The 23413-nt window shown below is 38.8% G+C and overlaps 1 protein-coding gene across 3 annotated transcripts in view; it reads right to left on the reverse strand.

Annotated features, from left to right (window-relative positions):
* Positions 1–22311, reverse strand: part of farp1 (FERM, RhoGEF (ARHGEF) and pleckstrin domain protein 1 (chondrocyte-derived)) — a 96814-nt gene extending 74503 nt beyond the window's left edge. For all 3 annotated transcript variants that reach the window (XM_052127084.1, XM_052127083.1, XM_052127082.1), the window contains exons 1-2: positions 22146–22311; positions 6855–7044 (exon numbers count right to left, since the gene is read on the reverse strand). In XM_052127084.1, coding sequence (XP_051983044.1) covers positions 6855–7028 — 174 coding nt within the window. In that variant the 5' untranslated portion in view covers positions 7029–7044; positions 22146–22311. The remainder of the gene's footprint in view (positions 1–6854; positions 7045–22145) is intronic.
* Between the last annotated feature and the right edge of the window lie 1102 nt (positions 22312–23413).

The raw sequence follows: 23413 nt of genomic DNA on the forward strand, positions 1-23413 counted from the left end.
CACACACACACACACACACACACACTAAGCGGTATCTCACAATAATGTCGCAATGTAAAGCAAACTTATTAGCCCTAAAAATATGCTTCATTTTCTTCATGCAAAATATGCTTTTGCATTTTTTCTTTTAATTATGGATGTACTGTACATTATTTGAATGTCTTTCATGTTATTTAAAACACAGACCATACAAATACTACTTTTATCCTATTCTAAATGATACTCTGTGAAAACCACAGACTCCAAGCATCAAAACACACCCAAACATTTTGACACACCCTTCATTATATGAATACTTTGCATTTTCAGTCTTTTTGACAAACCTAAATGTTAGCTAGAAAATAAACAACACCACAAATCCAAATGTGCAACTGGCAAAATATAGCATCAGCAAAACTGAACTCCAGTAGTTAAGACAATGTTAAACAAAATCAGGTTAACGTCAATATAATTACACAACTTTAATGCTAAACTATGCACGCAGTCTGAATGTTTAGGTCTATGAATCATCCGTTCTTTTTTGTTCACCCTCATTAAACCAATTTAGACAATAAGCAGTTGCTGTGCGGTGGGCTTGTAAATGCCAAAAAAAGCACAAAGATAGACAATAAAATGAGAGCAATTCCATAATGAAGGTTACAAATATCATAAATGGCTGAGAAAAATTGGTAGTACCAAAAGCACCATGTCCAAAAAACCAAACCTGGAATGATTACAGTGGATCAAGTCCAAAAAATTTTTTTTTAAACATTTAGAAATTAGCTTCCTATTTTACTCTGGGTTAATCTGCAGACAGATTGTAGATTTACAAGACAATGCTGATAATACAGGAAGTCACCCACAAGCATATCTGTATCTGTTGTGGAAGTCCGAGATACGTTGACGTCGTGTCGTACAATTCCGGGTGCGCTACAACCATTTTCTCGTCCATTTTTCCTGATTTCTTCTGCCACTACGTCAGTACGTCAGTGAGATTTGGTCAATCTCAATGCTGATAGGCTTTCGCGACAACGCGCTATGCAAATGTCTCGCTCGAGTTGAACGATTTCAACACGCGCGATCACGTGAATGAAGCGATTTCGCCATTCGCTTCATTCACGTCTCACCCGCCACAAATTCGCATCTATTCGCGTCATCGCATTGACTTTGTATGTAATCGCGCTGCGCGAAACGCTCTATTTGCGTTGTATGTGAACGCACCATTAGGTAATTCAAAGAATAGCATGGTACATATTACCGCTATACATCTCCAAAAGGTCCATGGCTCTACCATTGTTTCTTTCTTCACCTGAATTATTCGAATTATTCAATCACTTCATATTAAATACATTAAATAATTAGACGCTTCATTTCTTGTTTAAAAACAAGGCAGTAAGGGACAATCGCAGGACATTCAATAGGATGCATGTACAGTCTTATGGTCTTCGTCATGTTAATTTTCACAACCTATATCTTCCAGATATTTCTGTCTACCGGAAACACTCTAGTCCCAAAGGAAATGAGCTCTTTCCCATCCCAGAATGCTCCTGTCAGTGTGACTACAGATGTTCAGCCAACAACATCTTCAAAACATCAAAAACTTCAAACCCTCTTTATCTTAATGATTCTGGAAGCTGTTTATTCAAACTGCTGATCTATGCACGTTCAATGTCAGTTCACAGACATGAGAAGATTAGATAAAGTCTTTCACTTGATCGCAATCGCAGCAGTTTTCAGAAGAACTGAAATACCCGAGGTTGTGGCAAATGCATGAAGTTGTTCCTGTCAGGAATTGATTGGATGGTGCAAACTGGTCTTTATATGTCCCTGGATAGACAACAACAGATAAAGAAAACTGCTAGTCAAGCTATTTCATGGCGTCTTTAAAAGAAGGATTTTATAACACAAAAGACCCTCAAATATACACACAGAAATAATATGATCCATATTTATGAATGTACACCTCTCGCCTTCAGTCTCTCGCCAAGGTCTTTCATCTATTTTTTTATCCATCACATTATGTATTCTTGCGAAAAGAGCAACCGCCGTATTGCTGGTGACTTAGCGTTAAATTTGGCACAGCTTGTCAGATTGAGTTTAGGGAGATCTGGATGGAGTGGAGTGATATATTCCAAAGCTCAGTTGGAAAGCTGCATTTGTTCTGGGAAAAGGAAGAAAAGATTTTTATTCTCATCTATGTGAATACACACTTCCATCCAAAGAGATTCAGTTTAGTGGCTGGCAGCGGGTTGCGGGGTTTTGCCAACAATTTGGTCAACCAAATTGCTTATTTTGATTTGAATTTTGCCATCAAGCCATCATATGGCTTCAGAAGACGCATGGGCACATGGGCCACTTTTATGGGTCCTTTTTGCCATTTTTTAATCTTGGCAGTCCCATTCCCAATTTTATATATATATATATCTGTGATATTCTGCTAAAAAGAAAAAGAGTTGTACATGTTTGGAACTAAATGGGAGAGTAAATTACAGATTTTTTTTATTTCTAAGTAAACTGGTAAGCATGTAAGCCAAACTAAAACAACTGCCAACTATCATGTGTACCAAAAACAACAAAAACTCTATTGCAGGGGATCCATTCTCCACTATTCGGGGTGTCACGCCTGGATGGAGACTGATTGTTGAACCCTTAAGGACACCAAGAATCAATTTTATTAAGACTGAGAGTGTTTATTAGGACACCTGCAGGCATTTCACAACATGGACGGCCATGGAAAACAGCACAATGCTTCTATAAGCCTTATTCAGGATGACAATGAGTCTGCATATAGAAGGGAGGTTGAACAGCTGACTGTCTGGTGCAGTCAAAACTACCTGGAGCTGAACACGTTCAACTATGGAGATGATTGTGGACTTTAGGAGGAACACCCCAACATTGACCCCCCTCACCATTCTGAACAGAACTGTGGCAGCAGTGGAGTCATTCAGGTTCCTGGGCACTACCATCTCACAGGAGCTGAAGTAGGACACCCACATTGACTCCATTGTGAAAAAAGGCCCAAAAGAGGTAGTACTTCCTTCGCCAGTTGAGGAAGTTCAACCTGCCACAGATGCTGCTGATACAGTTCTACTCAGCAGTCATTGAGTCTATCCTGTGCACTTCAATAACTAATAGGAGAATTAAAAGAGTTAGGAAAAGAGCTGGTAAAATCACTCTGGACCCAATTCACCCAGTCCATTAGACCTACCTTTCTGAACTGTTGCATTCTGGCCGACACTTCAGAGCTCTGAGCACCAAAACTGTCAGACACAAGAACAGTTTTCTCCTTCAGGCGATCCATCTCATGAACAGTTAAAGCCGCCCCATTGAGCAATAATTATGTGCAATTCACAGTTTAGTCAATTTAGATTTATCCATCACATCTAACCTCTTCTGACATTACCTTGCACTGTATACAACAGATTTGTATTTGTACTAGTGTTGTCAAAAATACCGGTACTCCGGTACCAAGTCGGTACTCAAAAAAAAAACATTTTTACGATACCAGAATTTCTGGTCGGGAACTTTCGAACGCTCACAATAAGCAAAAGATGACGACAAGGTCAACTGAATCTTGTCGAAAAGAAAAGTGGAAAAAGCCAGGTTTGGAAATTCTTTGGATTTGAGGCTGATGAAAAGGGAAACATCATAGATCAGCAAAAACCTATTTGTAAACGCTGCTTTCACAATTTTCTGACGAGAGGAGGAAACACGTCAAACTTAATAAAGCACCTGAAAGACAGACACCCGGATTTATTCAAGCAACTAAAGCAGGTGAGTTTAAAAGCATATTATCATTTGCATTAGGGCTGAAAGGTTTAGTCGACATTATCGACAACGTCAAAAATAAAAAATAGTCGCTTGATCTCATTTAACGTAACATGAAATCACATTAAACTGTAATGATGAAGCGTGAGAGCAGCAGGTCATGCCTGACGGAGGAGAAGAATTACAGAGATCACAGTCCAGATGCACTCGAAACATTCAACAGCTTAATCTTATGTAGATCCCAAAGTATTAGGGAATTATAAAAAATATAAATAAGCGGAGACGGAGCTCTTTAAAGGAAACATGCGTTACAAATGCAGTTATATTTAATGTGTTATAGCTTTATTAAAGTTCAAACAATACAGAAGCAGCTCATGTTAATAACTATAAACTCAGAAACTGGCATTTCTCTGTGTGGTCGGCGCTTCTTCAATGAGTTGCGCGAATGTCCCGATCTAAGGGGGAGAGATTGAAACTGCACCGGCTGAGAGAGACTCTGCCTCGGGGACGCTCATCCCTCGAGCGCGGACGCTTAATGCAGCTTGATTAGAACTTATTTAATCATAATATATGTCACTGTGCATTTCTTATCGTGAAGAAAATTGGCAATATGTAGCTTTATTATTATTATGAGAGCACTTTGCGCATTAGTTTGGAAATTGTTTTTTATTCGTTCTATTGTATGCTTGTTTATTTAGGTTTTTTTTTCGTACTTGGTAAAAACTTAGTCAAAGTTGAAGCAAATCTTATATAAGTGTTCAAAAATACTTCTAAGCATACACCGTACAGTTTTGTTATAATGCAAAAATAATATATTTAACTTGAAGTGTTGCTCAATGGCATATTTCTGTTCTTAGTTCAGCTGTTAATATGTTAACTTTGTTAATAAAAGAGTTGTTCAGTAACCTGTTTTTGTGTTTTGCTTTGGTACCGAGGTATCGAGTACCGTGAAATTTCAATTGGTACAGACTACTGAAATTTTGGTACCGTGACAACACTAATTTGTACATGCCTAAAATAAAATTGGTATGGTGTACGCATACTTGGAAATAAAGCTGACTCGACAACCTGCCCTCGGGCATCACCAGAGTGAAGGGTGTGCCCCTGACGGCCTGTAAACATTCCACAAACTCTACACAGAAACACTGAGGTAACAGAAAAGAGCAGCTTCCTCACGTCATCCATATGTTGCCGTTCTAAAATGAGACCTTCGGATAGCGTCAAATTAGCTTCTCGAATGGATGATAGATCATTCAGACGGGCTCTTACAACAGAGGGGTTTTTTTTTTCTTTCTTTTTTCAGTTACACAACATGCCTGAGGAGCTTATGTCTCCTTTGGTGGCGATCAATGAGGGCATTTTCTCATTAGTGAACAAGGCTGAGGCTTTTCAACGTCATTATTATTCCCAAGGGAACTAAAGTGATGAAAAGAGAGGGTGAAGCTAACACAAAAGAGTCTAATCCTGAGGGGACAGAAGCAGAAGCTTTAGTATACACTTCCTGGACTCTAAATGTAATACTAGAACACTACTTACTGCGCAGTATATACTACAGATCCTATTGTTTTTAAATATTAAGTACAAGAGTATTAATTATGCAACGATATGCTACATTGTTTTCACATGACCTCACTGTGTTAATATTTAATTTAGCAAGTTATCATCTCAGATTTTTTGGAAAAAATATAAATAAATTAACTCAAATAATGAAAATAAAGTCAAGAAAGAGATGTTCAAATCATGGTTGCTTTCAGTTCGCTCGTTAAATGGAAGATCATGTCAAGCACGTGCTTCGTTATATACTGCACATTTTGGCAGATGTACTAGGAGGGATTCTTTGGATACAGGAAATTTGTATATACTTTGCATAATATACATACTGCCAAAATACTAGGCTATTAGTAGTATGGTAGTGTGTGCCATTTCGAACAAACCCATGACTTCCCAAAACGAACGTTTAATTTTATCCTCTTTTTCTCCCATTTTGGAATGCCCAATTCCCACTACTTGGCTGGTCCTCGTGGTGGTGCGGTTACTCACCTCAATCCGGGTGGCGGAGGACAAGTCTCAGTTCCATCCGCGCATCTTATCACGTGACTCGTTGTGCATGACACCGCGGAGACTCGCAGCATGTGGAGGCTCATGCTACTCTCCACGATCCACACACAACTCACCACACGCTCCATTGAGAGCGAGAACCACTAATCACCACCAAGAGGAGGTTACCCCATGTGACTCTACCCTCCCTAGCAACCAGGCCAATTTGGTTGCTTAGGGGACCTGACTGGAGTCACTCAGCACAACCTGGATTCGAACTCGTGACTACAGGTGTGAAAGTCAGTGTCAATACTCGCTGAGATACCCAGGACAAATGCAATTTCTAAAAAACCTCAAAAACAAAAAAAATAATCATAATAATAATACTACATTTAAAAGTGAACAAATCCCTGATTTCTTAACAATAAAACAAAACCAGGGTCTTGGGTATCTCAGTGAGTATTGATGCTGATTATCACCCCTGTAGTTGCAAGTTCTAATCCAGGGTGTGCTGAGTGACTCCAGCCAGGTCTCCTAAGCAACCAAATTGGCCTGGTTGCTAGGGAGGGTAGAGTCACATGGGGTAACCTCCTTGTGGTGGTGATTAGGGGTTCTCACTCTCAATGGGGCGTGTGGTGAGTTGTGTGTGGATCGTGGAGAGTAGCATGAGCCTCCACATGCCGTGAGTCTCCGAGGCGTCATGCACAAGGAGTCATGTGATAAGATGCGCGGATTGACGGTCTCAGAAGCGGAGGCAACTGAGACTTGGCCTCCGCACACGGATTAAGGCGAGTAACCACGCCACCACGAGGACCAACTAAGTAGTGGGAATTGGGCATTCCAAAATGGGAGAAAAGGGGATACAAATTATAAATAAATAAACTAAACCCACGTTTCAAAAGTGAGAAAATTCAAAAATAAAAATAATCTAAAAATAAAACCATCCTAAACAAAACAAATAACAAATTTAAAAGCAAACAATTCCCCGATTAAAAAAAAAAAAAAAAAAAAAAAAAAACAACAACACAAAAAGTCTCAAAAGCGAAAGTGTGACACAAACTGTGACTTACCGAGACTTCAAAGACTTCCTGAGTGTCATCGAGCATTTGAACACGGATGGAGATTTGTCTGCCGGGGGGCATGGTGGGGGGCCGCATGCCGGGCTCAAGCGTGCTGACTCCCATGCTCTCAGGAGCCCCGAGCCTTTGGCCTGCCACCGAGGGCCGCTCCTCTGGCTCCACCATACTGACACAAACCCACCTGAGAACATAAACATGCACAAAGCTCAATCTGGGGTAATAACGTTTAGGAAAAGTATCATGGTAATACCATGGTACTGGACACTGCCATTATGGCATCTTGGTACTCTCTGAAGTACTCTGAACCACCACGGTATATGAATGTGGTAATACAGCATCAGAACATATTTCAAGTACCTTGGTATTACCATCGAGTATACCACGATTTAGGATTCCTGATATGTACTTTGCTATAAACAAATCATGCTGTTATGACAATATCACACAAACACACAGATGTTTGGTTAATGTAGAATTCGACCGCAGATGAAATATTCTGTTTTGAACAAGTAAACTAAAATCGGTGGAAAAAAACATGGATCTGTACAGATGAGGCAGCGCTCAGGTGTTGCAATGAGAGTCTGAGCGGTATCAAATCTGCTGAACTCCACAATGCCCTTAATACTGTTACAACAGCTTAAAAACAAACAAAACAATAGTCCTGCCATCACTCCGTTTTGCAGCGGGTTACGGATTTAGGAAGTCATTAGAGGTGGGTTTAGAAGGCATTATATGCAGGGATTTTCAACCTTAGATCAAGGCTAGTCAACTGGCGGCCTAAGGGCCAAATCCGGCCTGTCAATCATCTTTATCTGGCCCTCCGACTGCTTTTTTGAAATACCAGAGCGCTCTGCACACAACTCACGGCGGGTTCACACATCTCCGCAAGCGGCGTGTTTCGCGCCCATATTAACAGATTACACCATTCCCACTTTAAGCACGAGTCGCAAGGTGACACGTACCAGAAGCGGCAGTATTTTCGGTACAGTATTGAGTATTGACGCTGACTATCACACCTGGAGTCGTGAATTTGAATCCAGGTGTGCTGAGTGACTCCAGCCAGGTCTCCTAAGCAACCAAATTGGCCCGGTTGCTAGGGAGGGTAGAGTCACATGGGGTAACCTCCTCGTGGTCACGATTAGTGGTTCTCGCTCTCAATGGGGCGTGTGGATAGTTGTGTGTGGATCGTGGAGAGTAGCATGAGCCTCCACATGCTGTGAGTCTCCGCGGTGTCATGCACAACGAGTCACGTGATAAGATGCGCGGATTGACGTCTCAGAAGTGGAGACAACTGAGACTTATCCTTCGCCACCCGGATTGAGACGAGTAACCGTGCCACCACGAGGAATAGATTAGAAAAATTAAATTTGCAAGTTCAAAGATATTACAGCGGATGACCACCTTATAACACTTCTCTTCCCAATCTGACGAAACATATACACTATAATCAAACAGTCCTTTTCAAATCTCTGCACATGAAAGAGAGATAAGAGAAGAGAACCCCTTCAGATTGTCAGACTAACATCCGCCACATCAAGTGGTTACCATCGAGACGACATTTTCAGTTTCTCAACAGAGACCTCAAGAGTACAGTACAAAAATAAAAGGGACACTTACAGTAGCGTTTCTCTCCGTTGCTACAAAACACACACACACACACACACACACATACATATATATATATATATATATATATAAAATATGCAAATGCAAATAATTCTTGAGATCCGATGTGCAAATTACTTGACTTGGCAAAGAGCACAACCACAAAACACACATTCCTGAAGGAATCTCACGTCAAGACTAACTTTTAACATTCAAATGAGCATTCTGACAGAATTGCATTCATCACAGACTCTCAGACATGCTAGAAAGGCAAGTCACAACAGGATATCAAGCATGAAGGGGTTTCTAAACAAGTAAAACCAGCCAGCCTTCACTAATTTCACAACAACCTCCATTCCAGAGACAAGAAATAGGAGATTGATAACCTTGGAGAATTTAAAGTGATATTTCACCAAAAAGTTTATAATTCTGTTATTATCTACTCAGCCCACACAGCACAAAATAATTTTCTTATTGAATATTTTGTCTTGTTTTCCAGTGAAAGACTCGTCTAGATAGAATTCTCTGAAAACAAGACAATGTAACCAAATTTAGTAACGTTTACGCCTATAAGATGAAAAGAAAAGCATATATTTGCTGCTGGGGAAAGAAATGAAAAAAACTTTGATTCAAAAGCAAAACAAGTTTATTTTCTTACCCCATTGGCGAATAGTTTATTCTTGTTCTAAACATAAATTACACCAAATTTTGTTTGATTTAGCTGAAAACAAGACAAAATATCTAACGCCATTCTGCTTCTCAAGTTCGATATTTTTACCAGAAGACCAGAAAATAAGAATAATAAAAAATACTCAAAGATGGGTGCGGAGTTGAGCGGCGCGGAGTTGAGCGGCGCGGAGTTGAGTGGTGCGGAGTTGAGCGGAGTTGAGCGGTGCGGAGTTGAGCGGTGCGGAGTTGAGCGGAGCGGAGTTGAGCGGTGCGGAGTTGAGCGGAGCGGTGCGGAGTTGAGCGGTGCGGAGTTGAGCGGTGCGGAGTTGAGCGGAGCGGAGTTGAGAGGAGCGGAGTTGAGCGGTGCGGAGTTGAGCGGAGCGGAGTTGAGTCGGTGCGGAGTTGAGCGGAGCGGAGTTGATCGGTGCGGAGTTGAGCGGATGCGGAGTTGAGCGGTGCGGAGTTGAGCGGAGCGGAGTTGAGCGGAGCGGAGTTGAGCGGCGCGGAGGAAAATGTTTTTTGCAATTGGTCTGAGAGAAACGCAAGCAAGTGGGGAAAGATGATATATTTCAAGTGGAATAATTCATTGTATTTTTTACTGTTCATTGACAAGATTGCAAAATGGCAGTGACAATTCATTTTAATTAAATACTGATGTCTGATGAAGAGCATGTAGCTTGAATAATCACATTTATTTGTCTCTTGGTGAGCTCATTAAATTGATTTGGAAGCAACAGTGTGCCAACTTTGTTGTGTATTAACATGATACGAATACACAAATTGTTAAATATAAATATTGATGCATGGATCTGAAAGTATTTATACAATATCATGAGAAAAAGTATCACGATATATCGATATTTGATGGTATCAACACAGCCCTACACCTTACAGAATACATCCCTGACCACCTCCGAATGTGGTTTCAGTGAACCAATCATGATGCATCTTGGGTGCATTTACACCTGGTATTTAATGTCGTCAAGTGCAATCCAATAGTGATCTGATCACCTTAAATGCATGTCAATGAAAGGTGTAAATGGGATACTCTGAAAGCTCTTTGTGTTTGGGAGTCTATTCTGTGGCATTATGTGAGCCCTGACAGTATGTCCAGTGAATCAGATGTTAGTTAAGTAATAGCAGATCAATACAGCTTATCAGCTATCAGCAATGCTTTGATCATCAAGGGAATGAGGGACCGTCATTATGTTCCTACAGGGAAGACATCAGAACACAGGGCTATAATAACACGGAGACTTGAGCGTTCTTGTGATGGATGGACGATGATGAACAGCATTTTGATATTGATTTTCTTGTACTGTTTGACATTTTGTGTAATGAAGAAGGTGACTGAGAAAGCGTGAAAAGAGAAGTCGAAACCAATGCTGTATTTTATTCAGAGATATTCTCAAACGAAAAGTATTTCAATGGCATTTTGTATACAAAATACAATTCAATGATAGCTATTTAATTAAATTAACACCTATTATACATAATATTTACTTAAAATTTACTTAAACGTTTAAAGAAAAAAAAAGAAAAACTTTAGTATCCACTGAAAAATTTATTTTGGAAGAAAAATTTTATTTCACATTCACTTCTTTATCAGCCATGATGGTAATCGGCTAACAATCGCGGTTGATAATCTCAAAATGGTTTATATTTCCAGATTTTGTTGGCCTGGCCCAAAACGATTGGCCAGTTCCGAAGACTTCTGTTCATTGACGAAAGGGGAACAGTTATTGGCCAATGCTGATAATCTCAAAATGGACAAATATCGGGCATTTAATAGGACTGGCCAATATATTGGTCTATCACAAACACTTCTGTTAATCTTTTAATTCTGTTAACTGTACACAGTTTTCTGCCGATAATCTAAACATTTTGCAATATTGACCAATTTACTGGCCTGGCGTAAAATTCAATCAATTCTGTTAAACCGTAAAGTGAGCACATTTATCGGAAAATGGCGATAATCATAGCCAAAGATAAATCAGCAATCAATTGGTTAATTATACGGGCGGTTCAGACATAAATGGCATGGTTATTGGCCAACAATTAAAAAATTTGCCAGTATCATTACATTTACTGTACTGGCCAAAATTCAGTCACTAAGACTTCTATTAATCTGCAAATTGGGCACAATTATCTGAAAATTCTGAAAATCTAAAAATGGCCAAATATCGGCCAATTAATCGGTCTGACAGATATATCGGCCAAGTGTGCACAGCTATCAGCAGATGATCTTAAAATGGCCAAAGGTAAGCCACTCAATTGTTCTTGCTGATATTTTATAGCAAAATAGAGACTTTAGGAAATAACATTTCTGTAGTTCAGACATAAATTGCATTGTTATTGGCCGATAATCTCATAATTATAAAAAAATATCAGACAATTTACTGGCATGGTCAAAATTCAATCCCTAATGGTGCGTTCAGACCAGAGGCGTGAAGAGCATCAAATCGACCAGACGTCATACAATTTTTATGGCGGCGAGAAGCGGCGTGTCCGTGGCCGGTGCATCTTGGGCAGTGTGGTCGTCAGAGGAAAGTTGCAGGCAACATTATGGTAATGAGCTTTGACGCGGTTCGGCGGCAACCTATTGGAATATAGAAGTGCTCCGATCTAGAGAAGTCTAGAGAACACAACCGTGTCAATTTTGGTTCCCACCAAACAATAGTTCCGAAGAAAAAATGGAGGAGAAACAAATTATTGCCGTGGCGGGTTTTCCTGTAATATACAATCTGTCCCTGTTTGCTTATTATTACAAATGTTTTTTATTTCGGTAACAAACATCCATAATTTGAATTACTTTCATCGATCGGTTTCTTACTTTCACATGAGGATATACGTGTGATAGGTCGGCAAAAAGGTATCGGTCGACATGTCTGGATGTTTTGCGGCACCTTTAAATATAGTTCACAAAACCAGAAATTCCGAACCAACATTGCCGCTACATCAGAGCATCCACGAATCTTCGATAGCGTTGTTGGCAGGGCAGCCAGAGCTAATTTTGACGCTCTCGCCTCATCTGGTCTGCATGCATGGTAAGACTTCTGCTACTCGACAAAGTGGGCACAGTTAGCGAAAAAATGGTAATAAATCTCAAAATGCCCCAAAATCAGGCAATTAAACCGCCTGACCGATATATCTGCCTATAATTGCTGTATATTGGCCAAGTGTAAACGGTTATCAGCCGATAATATTAAAATGGCCAAATATCGGTAAGTGAATCAACCTGGCCGATATTATGGTCCATTACTGACACTTCCGTTAATCAGTTAATTCTGTTAAGGGTACATGGATTTCAGCCGATAATCAAACAATTTCGTAATATCGGCAATTTACTGGCCTGGTCAAAATTCAGTCACTAAAACTTCTGTTAATTGGCAAATTGGGCACAATTACCAGAAAATGCTTATAATCTCAAAATGGCCAAATATTGGCCAATTCATCTGCTTGACCGATATATCGGCCTATCACTGAAACTTCTGTTTATTGGCCAAGTGTAAACAGTTATAAGCCGATAATCTTAAAATGGCCAAAGATAGATCAGCTGATTAACTGGTCTGGCCAATATATCAGTCAATAACTAATGAAAAAGCCCCAAAAATGACAAAATAAACTTAAAGAAATAAAAGAAAGAATTGACTAGAAAAACAGGAGAATAGGGGTGAATGATAGCAATAGAGTCCAACAGGCTCTCAATGTCCATTCTGCTAACACAAACAGTGCAATAAAGAGGCCCATTCTTTCCTGTCCTGAGCTGAAGTTACTGGTTACATACATTTAAACTGAATGAGTAATTGAGAAGTGGCTCCTCTGGGAAATTTAATCCCCCTGGTTGGCAGTTTCATTACCCACCCAAAACGGACTCTTTTAGGACAGTATCTTCAGTAGAACAGCAGAGCTTTAATTTACTTTTCAACTACTTGATGTTTGCTTCTCTATTATCAGCCCTCACTATACCAGAACAGCCCTTTAATTACACAAAGACTGATCATCCTTACAATGGAAATACAAACAGCAGGCCTGAATGAACTGATGTACTCATATAAAGACTTCTAAAGAACTACATATTCATTGAAACTAGAGTCTTTAAAACCTACATTATGACACTTATTGTTTAGGACCTACACAATATTAGGCAGGTTTTAATGTTGTGGCTGATTGGTGTATATTAGAGGTCAACCGATAGCAGATTTTGCAGATACATTTAACTAGGGTGGTGAGAAAGGCAGATAGCCGATTAATTATACGATAGTTTTTAAAAACGACTTGTCAAAACGAATGTCCAAATATTTTCTTATTCTTTTCTTACTAGGACAGGCACAGAACAAGTGTCAAGCTCTGAAATGGCTTAAGTATAATTTTTACAATGAGTGGAAACATAATTTCAACTAGTTCCTTTCACCGATATATCAGTATCAGCATATACACTCACCTAAAGGATTATTAGGAACACCTGTTCAATTTCTCATTAATGCAATTATCTAATCAACCAATCACATGGCAGTTGCTTCAATGCATTTAGGGGTGTGGTCCTGGTCAAGACAATCTCCTGAACTCCAAACTGAATGTCAGAATGGGAAAGAAAGGTGATTTAAGCAATTTTGAGCGTGGCATGGTTGTTGGTGCCAGACGGGCCGGTCTGAGTATTTCACAATCTGCTCAGTTACTGGGATTTTCACGCACAACCATTTCTAGGATTTACAAAGAATGGTGTGAAAAGGAAAAACATCCAGTATGCGGCAGTCCTGTGGGCTGAAAATGCCTTGTTGATGCTAGAGGTCAGAGGAGAATGGGCCGACTGATTCAAGCTGATAGAAGAGCAACTTTGCCTGAAATAACCACTCGTTACAACCGAGGTATGCCGCAAAGCATTTGTGAAGCCACAACACGCACGACCTTGAGGCGGATGGGCTACAACAGCAGAAGACCCCACCGGGTACCACTCATCTCCACTACAAATAGGAAAAAGAGGCTACAATTTGCAAGAGCTCACCAAAATTGGACAGTTGAAGACTGGAAAAATGTTGCCTGGTCTGATGAGTCTCGATTTCTGTTGAGACATTCAGATGGTCGAGTCAGAATTTGGTGTAAACAGAATGAGAACAAGGATCCATCCTCTGATGGCTACTTCCAGCAGGATAATGCACCATGTCACAAAGCTCGAATCATTTTAAATTGGTTACTTGAACATGACAATGAGTTCACTGTACTAAAATGGCCCCCACAGTCACCAGATCTCAACCCAATAGAGCATCTTTGGGATGTGGTGGAACGGGAGCTTCATGCCCTGGATGTGCATCCCACAAATCTCCATCAACTGCAAGATGCTATCCTATCAATATGGGCCAACATTTCTAAAGAATGCTTTCAGCACCTTGTTGAATCAATGCCACGTAGAATTAAGGCAGTTCTGAAGGCGAAAGGGGGTCAAACACAGTATTAGTATGGTGTTCCTAATAATCCTTTAGGTGAGTGTATGTTTACCAATATGCACAGATATGAAAAGTTATTTTTAGAACATATAATGATGAAAACAGTGCTTTAGAATTGGTGTCATTACATAGTTTATCCAGCAGAGCGTGCTCTGACTCCATTGGGTGCGGAGTTGAGCGGTGTCTTCTCGGTAAGTTGCTAACTAGTTTGTGAAGTACATACTGGAATGTTACTAAGCAATTACCCCATCATTTTCCCTTTCCAATATAACTAATATAACGTTAATCCTGTCCCTGACAACCACGTCACTCATGTCTGTTTGCTGTTTGTCAGCTATAGTTTGTCAGTGCAGTAAGTAATGTAGCAGATCAAAAGGTAAACATCAGAGCATCTTTTTGCAGCTCAGTAGACAACAGTGCAGTGGTGGAGTGTGTCTGTTGAGGGTTGATTTCATGCTACGCTGTTACCTATTTGGTGAAACACAATGCTGGTCCATCTTTTACTCTCCGTGTCAATGAGCTTATAGCTAACTAGCTAACCACGTAGCTACTTTCATTGCTTGTCAGCTGAGTGAAAGCTAATGTGCAAACATGTATTCACCAAACTATTTTCACAGTTTGTATCCCCTTCAACCGAACAATTCCAGTCGTAGCATTTATAAAATGTAATATATAAAAGCCTGGTTTTCACCGTTGAAAGTTTCCCCTGAACTTGTACAACAGAATATGGTGTAACACCACTGCCGCTGTTTATGTCTTGTCTTGGCAGGTGTAAATGCTTCTTGTTTTACAACCTGGCAATAATTGACTGGCAGTACTAATATAGTCAGCATTTGATCCTAAACAGTAATACTGATATTTATTAACTAATATATTTATTTATTCTTTATTTTCTCAGTGTTCATTTCTAGAATTTGTTGACAATGTATAATAATAATGTCAAATATTCTTTGATAAAAATATTTAAGAAAGCAACTTTGAGTACCTTCGCATGGTCATATCGGTGTAAAATTGGTGAACAATCCACATAGAAAAGGTCTGTTTTCATTCCAGCTCAAATTAACTACATCGGCTACCATATCGGTAATCGGTGAATTTCCCCATCTAAAATCCATCCCAAAAATCCCATTTCGGTCGGGCTCCAATTTCAACAAACTATTATTGTAGCTAGAGGTCGACCGATAGTGGATTTTGCCAATACTGATAAATAAGGTGGTGGAAAAGGCTGTTAACTGATTAATAAGCAGATTGTTTTGTTTTTAAGTCGATTTATAGTATGATTAAAAATGTCTTCGTCCTTACCATGATGGGCACAGAATTTGAGGTTACAAGTGTTCTGAAAATATTAAAATCTCAAAAGCATGTTATTGTGCAACCAGAATTCCACTAATAATCTGAAAAGTTTAAATTTGGTGCATAACGTTGAATATTTTCAATATATATAAAGAAAATCCAGAAATACACCAGAGACTTTTATTTTAAAACGTACAGAGACTTGGCTCCATTACAATGCTCTACATGGAAGTATTTAACAATTTAAGCTTTTTAAAGCCTAAATATATTCAATATGTATATATTATTTATCTTTTCACCAGATGAGGAAAAAAAAAATAAGGAATACATAAATAAAAACTGCAGATATCCGATAGTTCCAAAAAGCAACTATCAGCGCCGATTAATCGGTCAAACCGATATATCGTCTACCTCTTATTGTAGCCAAGTATATTCAAAATGATTAAATAATTAAATACTCAAAAATAATCAAGGCATGTTTAAAAAAAAATAACTAAATGAATTTGATTGAAATGGTCAGTTTAAACTGATTCACAGAAATTTACTTACCTACTCTGTCACCATTGTTGCTACTTAAGTTTAAACCAGAGACGCTATTAAAACATCTGTCTAATGTTCTCCACATAATTTTTCTGTAATTTTACATCTGCAGCCAAATCATTGTGAACATATTCCACATATCACCAGAATTTTAAGCCAGCATTGCTCAATTGTTGGGTATACCATTCATTTCACATGATTAGTTCTGCACTAGTTACGAGTAAAGCAGGTTGATCGACTTTCTTTGCAGTATAGATTCAACACAAATGATTTTCTCACACTCAAGATTCTGGTACTTTTCTCAAAGGGGTTTCACTATAAATTCTAATGTCTTCCCATGATTTTCTAACCCATAATCTGCCCCAAGAGTGCTCATACAAACATATAGAGAAGGGATCAAATTCCTTTTTCAAGAGTTGCACTTCTCATTTTACAGTAGATGTAACGCAATCTTAGGTGTAATAAAGTATCAAAATATTGATTTTAATAAATTGTTCATTATACTTAAGAATTATGAGCAACAGGGTTGACCAATAAGTTTACGATTATATGACCCTATTCTAAAGTAGTGCATTATTAGTACTGTGTTTTGAGATCCTCTTTCTATAATTTCCCATTAACAGGAAACACTACATACACACCAAAACACTGTTGCCATGCTGAGCGTTAAAACATTTGTTGGCAAACGAAGCGAAAGGGAAACCTATACAGATTTAGCCACAACTGGAAACTTAAGCCATAAAAAGTGTGAAAGTAAGCGGCATGCAAATACAGAAGGTCACATTAACATGTCAAAGCTATAAACAACTCGCCCGAGCGAAAACATGGGAAGTATTTCTGGAGAAAAAGTGACACTTGACTAAGAAGATTTATAGCAACAACATGTGCTACACAATTACCACATTTTATTATTATTATTTTTTGGCATGGTAGTATTTGCACAGCATTTTGGTTATAAATTAACTTTGGTAAATAAATCTGCTTGGACATATACTATAGTAATACCATGTTTTCAGACACGGTACCACAGTAAAATACGTTTTTAGGACATGGCACCATGGTAAAATACGTTTTTAGGACATGGTACCATGGTAAAATACGTTTTTAGGACATGGCACCATAGTAAAATACATTTTTAGGACATGGCACCATGGTAAAATACGTTTTTAGGACATGGCACCATGGTAAAATACATTTTTAGGACATGGCGCCATGGTAAAATACGTTTTTAGGACATGGCGCCATGGTAAAATACATTTTTAGGACATGGCACCATGGTAAAATACGTTTTTAGGACATGGCACCATGGTAAAATACGTTTTTAGGACATGGTGCCATGGTAAAATACGTTTTTAGGACATGGTGCCATGGTAAAATAAATTTTTAGGACATGGCACCATGGTAAAATAGATTTTTAGGACATGTTACCATGGTAAAATACATTTTTAGGACATGGCGCCATGGTAAAATACGTTTTTAGGACATGGCACCATGGTAAAATAAATTTTTAGGACATGGTACCATGGTAAATCCATGTTTTTTGGACCAAGTCTACTCTGATCTAGCCTACTCTTACAAAATACCATGTTTTTGGACATTTACCATGGTAGTAGTACCACATATTTGGAACACTGTACCATGGTAATACCACATTTTTGGACATGAAACTACAGTAGTACCATGTTTTTGGACACGGTACCATGGTAAATCAGTGTTTTGGGCATGTTACCATGGTAGTAAAATGCGTTTGGATATATACTATAGTAATACCATGTTTTTAGACACGGAACTATTGGTAACACCCTATTTATTGATGTGTAAATATTTTTGGACATGTTACTATGGTAAAACCATGTTTTCGGACATGGCACCACGGTAAAATCCTGTTTTTTGGAAGTAGTAGTACCACCTTTTTTATAATGTAACTAAAGTAGTACCATGTTTTAGGAAAACGTTCCTTGGTAATACCATGTTTTTAGGACATGTTACCATTGTATTACTATATTTTCAGACATGGTACCATGGTAATAAAAATTGTTGGATACATACTATAGTAAAACCATGGTAATACCAAATTTTTGGACATGGCACCACAATAATACCATATTTTCAGACATGGCACCATGGTAAAATATGTTTTTAGGAAATGGCACCATGGTAAAAACAAGTTTTTGGATATTTACCATGGTAAATCAATATTTTTTGGACCAAGTCTACTCTACTCAGATCTAGCCTACTCTTACAACACAAAATACCATGTATTTGGACATTTACCATGGTAATACCATGTTTTTAGGACACATTACTATTGTATTACTGTATTTTTGGACATGGCACCACAGTAATTCCATGTTTTTGGAAATGGTACTATGGTAAAAAAAAAAGGTTTTGGACATTAACCAAGGTAAAAATATTTTTTACCATTTAACATGGTATTAACATATTTTAGGACATGGTATCATGGTAATAACACATTTTTTAAACATGTACAATGGTAAATCCATAATATTATTTGTTGTACCTAGTATTATGTAGCATTAATAGCAGAGTATGTCAAAGCACCATGGTAATACCATCTCCATGCCATGGTAGTGCCACGTACTTATTTAAGACCTATTTCAAAGGGTAAAATGGCATTTTATGGCTCAGTTCTAAACAGTTACTTTGTTCAAACAACGTCAAACAAACATTTATTTTTCCATGTTTTACAAACACTCACACACCCATTATAGAGAAGAGGGAGCAAAACCAAAGAGGAACTAAACAAAAGCTGCAGGGTTATGTTCCCAGACTCGTGCTCACCGAGCGAGTTAACCTGCCTTTCAACTTGTTTGCCTGAAATTTCCCACGGATGTGTTTGGCCAGACAGAGGGGTGTTCAACTGTGGCCGCTCTGTGAGGCAGACATATGCACAGACTCACTGTACACATGTGAACGCATGGATCAACAACACTGGCCTTGAGTTTGCTATAAAGTGTGCCTTTGACCAAACAACTCCACAAAGAACACATGAATCACCAAGGCCTGTTCTAGACTGCTTGTCAATGTAAACAATATACAACACTCAACATATTGTCTAATTAGTGGTGTTTGCTAAGGCAAGCACATCTAGTACAATTGCTTCTAATAAGAGTTTAGGATTTAAACAAACTCTGACTCAAAGTATTAAACTTTCCATTTCAAATCATGTGGAGGTGTGCTATTCTTTTCTACGTAATCAGACTTTATACATGTCACATGTTGGACGATAAAATGGATGAAAGTAATTTGATTTTGACCAGTGAGCATCCACCCTGAACACCTTAGAAATGCCCTAGCACAACCCAGGACATCATAGCAATGTCCTAACAACCACCTAGCAATGACCAACCAACCATCCAGATCATCTTATCAATCACCAATCATTGCCCTAGCAACCACCCAGAACATCCTAGCAACCACTTAGCAATGAACTAGCAACCACTCAGATCATCTTATCAATCACCAATCATTGCCCTAGCAACCATCCAAAACATCCTAGCAATGCCTTAGCAACCATTCAGAACATCCAAGAAACCACATAGGAATGCCCTGGCAACAATACAGAACATCCTAGCAACCACCTAGCAATGCCCTAGCAACAATACAGAACATCCTAGCAACCACCTAGCAATGCCCTAGCAACCATCCAGAACATCCTAGCAATGCCCTAGCAACAATACAGAACATCCTAGCAACCACCTAGCATCAATACAGAACATCCTAGCAACCACCTAACAATGCCCTAGCAACCATCCAGAACATCCTAACAACCACCTAGCAATGCCTAGAAACACCTTAGCAATGCCCTATCAAGAACCAAACAATCCCCTAGCAACCATCCAGAACATCCTAGCAATGTGCTAGCAGACATCCAGAACATTGTAGCAATGCGTTAACAACCATCCAGAACATCCTAGCAACCACCTAGCAATGCCCTAGCAACCACCCAGAACATCCCAGCCAGCACCAAGCAATGCCCTAGCAACAATCCAGAACATCCTAGCAACCACCTAGCAATGATTTAACAAAATCATAGCAATGTCCTCACGAACACAAAACATCCAGGAAACCATCTAGCAATGCCCTAGCAACCATCCAGAACATCCTAGCAACCACCTAGCAATGCCCTAGCAACCATTCAGAACATCCTAGCAAGCACCTAGTAATGGTGTAGCAACAACCCAGAACATCTTAGCAATCTGGGGTTAACTTTTGCAAAGGGCAAAAACAAATTACATATATGTCATAAAATGTAGAAATCTAGTTAAATAGCCTTATTTAAATTATTAAAATCCTCTTCTAAGTCTGTGTTCTTAAATACAATTGTTACTACACGTATTGATACTATCTAGTATTAGCCACTGCTGTACTCAAAAAAAGAAGGTTCTTACCCTGTTTGGAGATCCTACAGTATATTATCATTTTAATAACTATGATTAGCATGGTACATTTCTATAAGGTCATGATGTTGAATGTCTGGCATAAATAGGTTGATTTCAAATCTACAATTTGTTTTATTTTTGGCAGAAACTATACCAGATAGCACACATACGTCACAGAGATGTCAGTTTTATGTCTGGAAAGCATCACATTCCAATAAACATCAGCTAAACATCTTAAAAATCTCAGATTAACAAACATTCGAAAACATAAACGTCTCAAAGACATCTGATGAATGTCTTCTTGACATCTGAGAGGAAACGGATGCAATGCATCTAATAGATGTCTGGCAGATATACGTGATTACCATACCCTGATAGCACATGTGCATCACCCAGAAGTCTATTTGATGTTTGTGTTTACATCAGGAAGATGTGCTCATCTGCAATACCTCTACAAAATGTGAATAAGACGTCCAGAAGATGTCTTTGAGATGTTTATGATTTAGAATGTTTGTAAATCTGAGATTTTTAAGATGTTTAGCAGATGAAAATACCTAAAACAGACATCTCAGAGATGAACATGTGCTTCCTGGGTGGTAAATCTTGTAATAGAGTGGCAGTATTCCACATCCAGTGGTGTTGATCCAGTGGCACAGCAGATGTGGGTTATTCAAGTAATCCCTAAGGATCAGATGTTACTAGGTTAAGCTGTCTGTGGGTTACTAGAATCAAGAATCCATGGGACAGGGAAAGTCAATAAGGTGCAAATGATCAGGAGAACCACCCTACACCCTACTTCCACTTAAAATACAGCATCACTAACCATTCCCAAATCAATGCAGAAAATGCATGCAATTAAAACAAATGATCTTCCTTTATCCTACATATAGGTTCAACTGGCTATGGGATTATATACATCAATAATTCTATATGATGGTGAAATGCTTGCTGAGTGACCCTTACAGACTTTTACTATGGTGCAGTGTTGGTTTTAATACTATGGCACTCCAGTGTACTTGAAATAAGATCACTGTATGCCCAAAAAACATGGTATCACCATTGCATTTCTTGTTATTTGAAGCTTGAGGAAAGCTACAGTAAAACATGACTATAGTAAAGCTTTGGTGTGAACATACTGTACACTAAAGATACGATATGACGCGTGGCAACCGAAGTCGCGGTGTACGAAGATTTAATCGTGTTGGAGATCGCGACAATGTAACAGCGATTCTCTGATCGTAGAACTCATTGGAACTCTTTTTCGCGCCAAGTTAGTAAAACTGGCCGGTTCATTTAAGACCCAAGCCTTCAAGTCATAAAGTCCTTACCTTTTATCCTGAATGAGTATTCCACGTGGATGTGTCCGTAAATGTTTTTGAAATCGTATTCCGTAAAGATAAGCCGCTGTGCACGCGCCGAAATCGCGGTTTATTGATATATCGCTTGTTATCCGGGTTAAGCGCTGGAACTCGCCGCCTTCCCGGTCGCCATGACTGAGCGATTGATCCCAGAGTGAAACCACAGGCTGATTTCATCCAATAAAACACTGCCTCCAGCCTCCAGAACCCGCACTACAGTCTTATGACGTACTGCTGAGTAATAGCGCCACCCAGCCGTGGATTCATCAATGCCTGGTGAGATGTTTTAAAATACCAAATGTGCCTGAAACTAACAAGTAAATGGTTAATCATTTTCTGAAGCGGTTATTGTGAATAAGCGCCTTAAGTTGATACTCTTAAAAGCATCTTGAGGTCTCAAAAGATAGCACATTTTGCCATATAGGCCTAACCCAGCTAGCTAACAACATTCTGGGAAGTTTAGATTATGGTTGTAAATATAAAAACAAAAACTAACCATTAGGGAACGTTCTATGGATGTTCTTTTTAAGGTGTTGCACAAAAACCTCCCTGCAACGTTCTAGAAACGTTGGTTTATGGTTGCAAAAAATAGAACCCAAATAGAACGTTCGAAATTGGTTCCCCAAAAAAGAACCAAACTCTAACGTTAGGAGAACGTTCAGTGTTTGCAGGGCACTATTGCGCCTATATTTATTTACACATTGGTTCTATTTTTTACTCAATGAATTTTCAATAAAATAGTATTTTTACCATTTTGATACATGTTGTGAACATTTTTCATTAAGGTGTGCTTTAGCAACTTTGGAGCCCTTTAATGAATATCATTTGAAATTAAAAATACCGCACCAATGTATCTGCTGCCAATATTTATATTCCAACCATTGACCAAATTAAAACCATCGGCATATCGGTAATAAGCACAAAAACAGGGTTGAGGAGTAACAGAATATATGTAACTGGATTACATATTTAAAATACAAAATATTAGTAACTACTCCATTAGTTACAATTTAAACCGTTGGTAATCAGAATAGTTACATTCAAAAAGTATTTTGATTACTGAAGAAATTACTTTGCATTTTAATGTGATTTGTTAAATAAATTATGCAATTTATTCCGTCATTAAAAAAAATGTATCCGTACAAGTGCTGCGATCCAAAGAGCGTTTCAACAGCGGTGAAACACTTAAGATTAAAACATTCATACGAGCATGCAGAGAATAGAAATACACCTTGTCA

Source organism: Xyrauchen texanus, chromosome 5, assembly GCF_025860055.1.
Source record: "Xyrauchen texanus isolate HMW12.3.18 chromosome 5, RBS_HiC_50CHRs, whole genome shotgun sequence".
Taxonomy (NCBI): Eukaryota; Metazoa; Chordata; class Actinopteri; order Cypriniformes; family Catostomidae; genus Xyrauchen; species Xyrauchen texanus.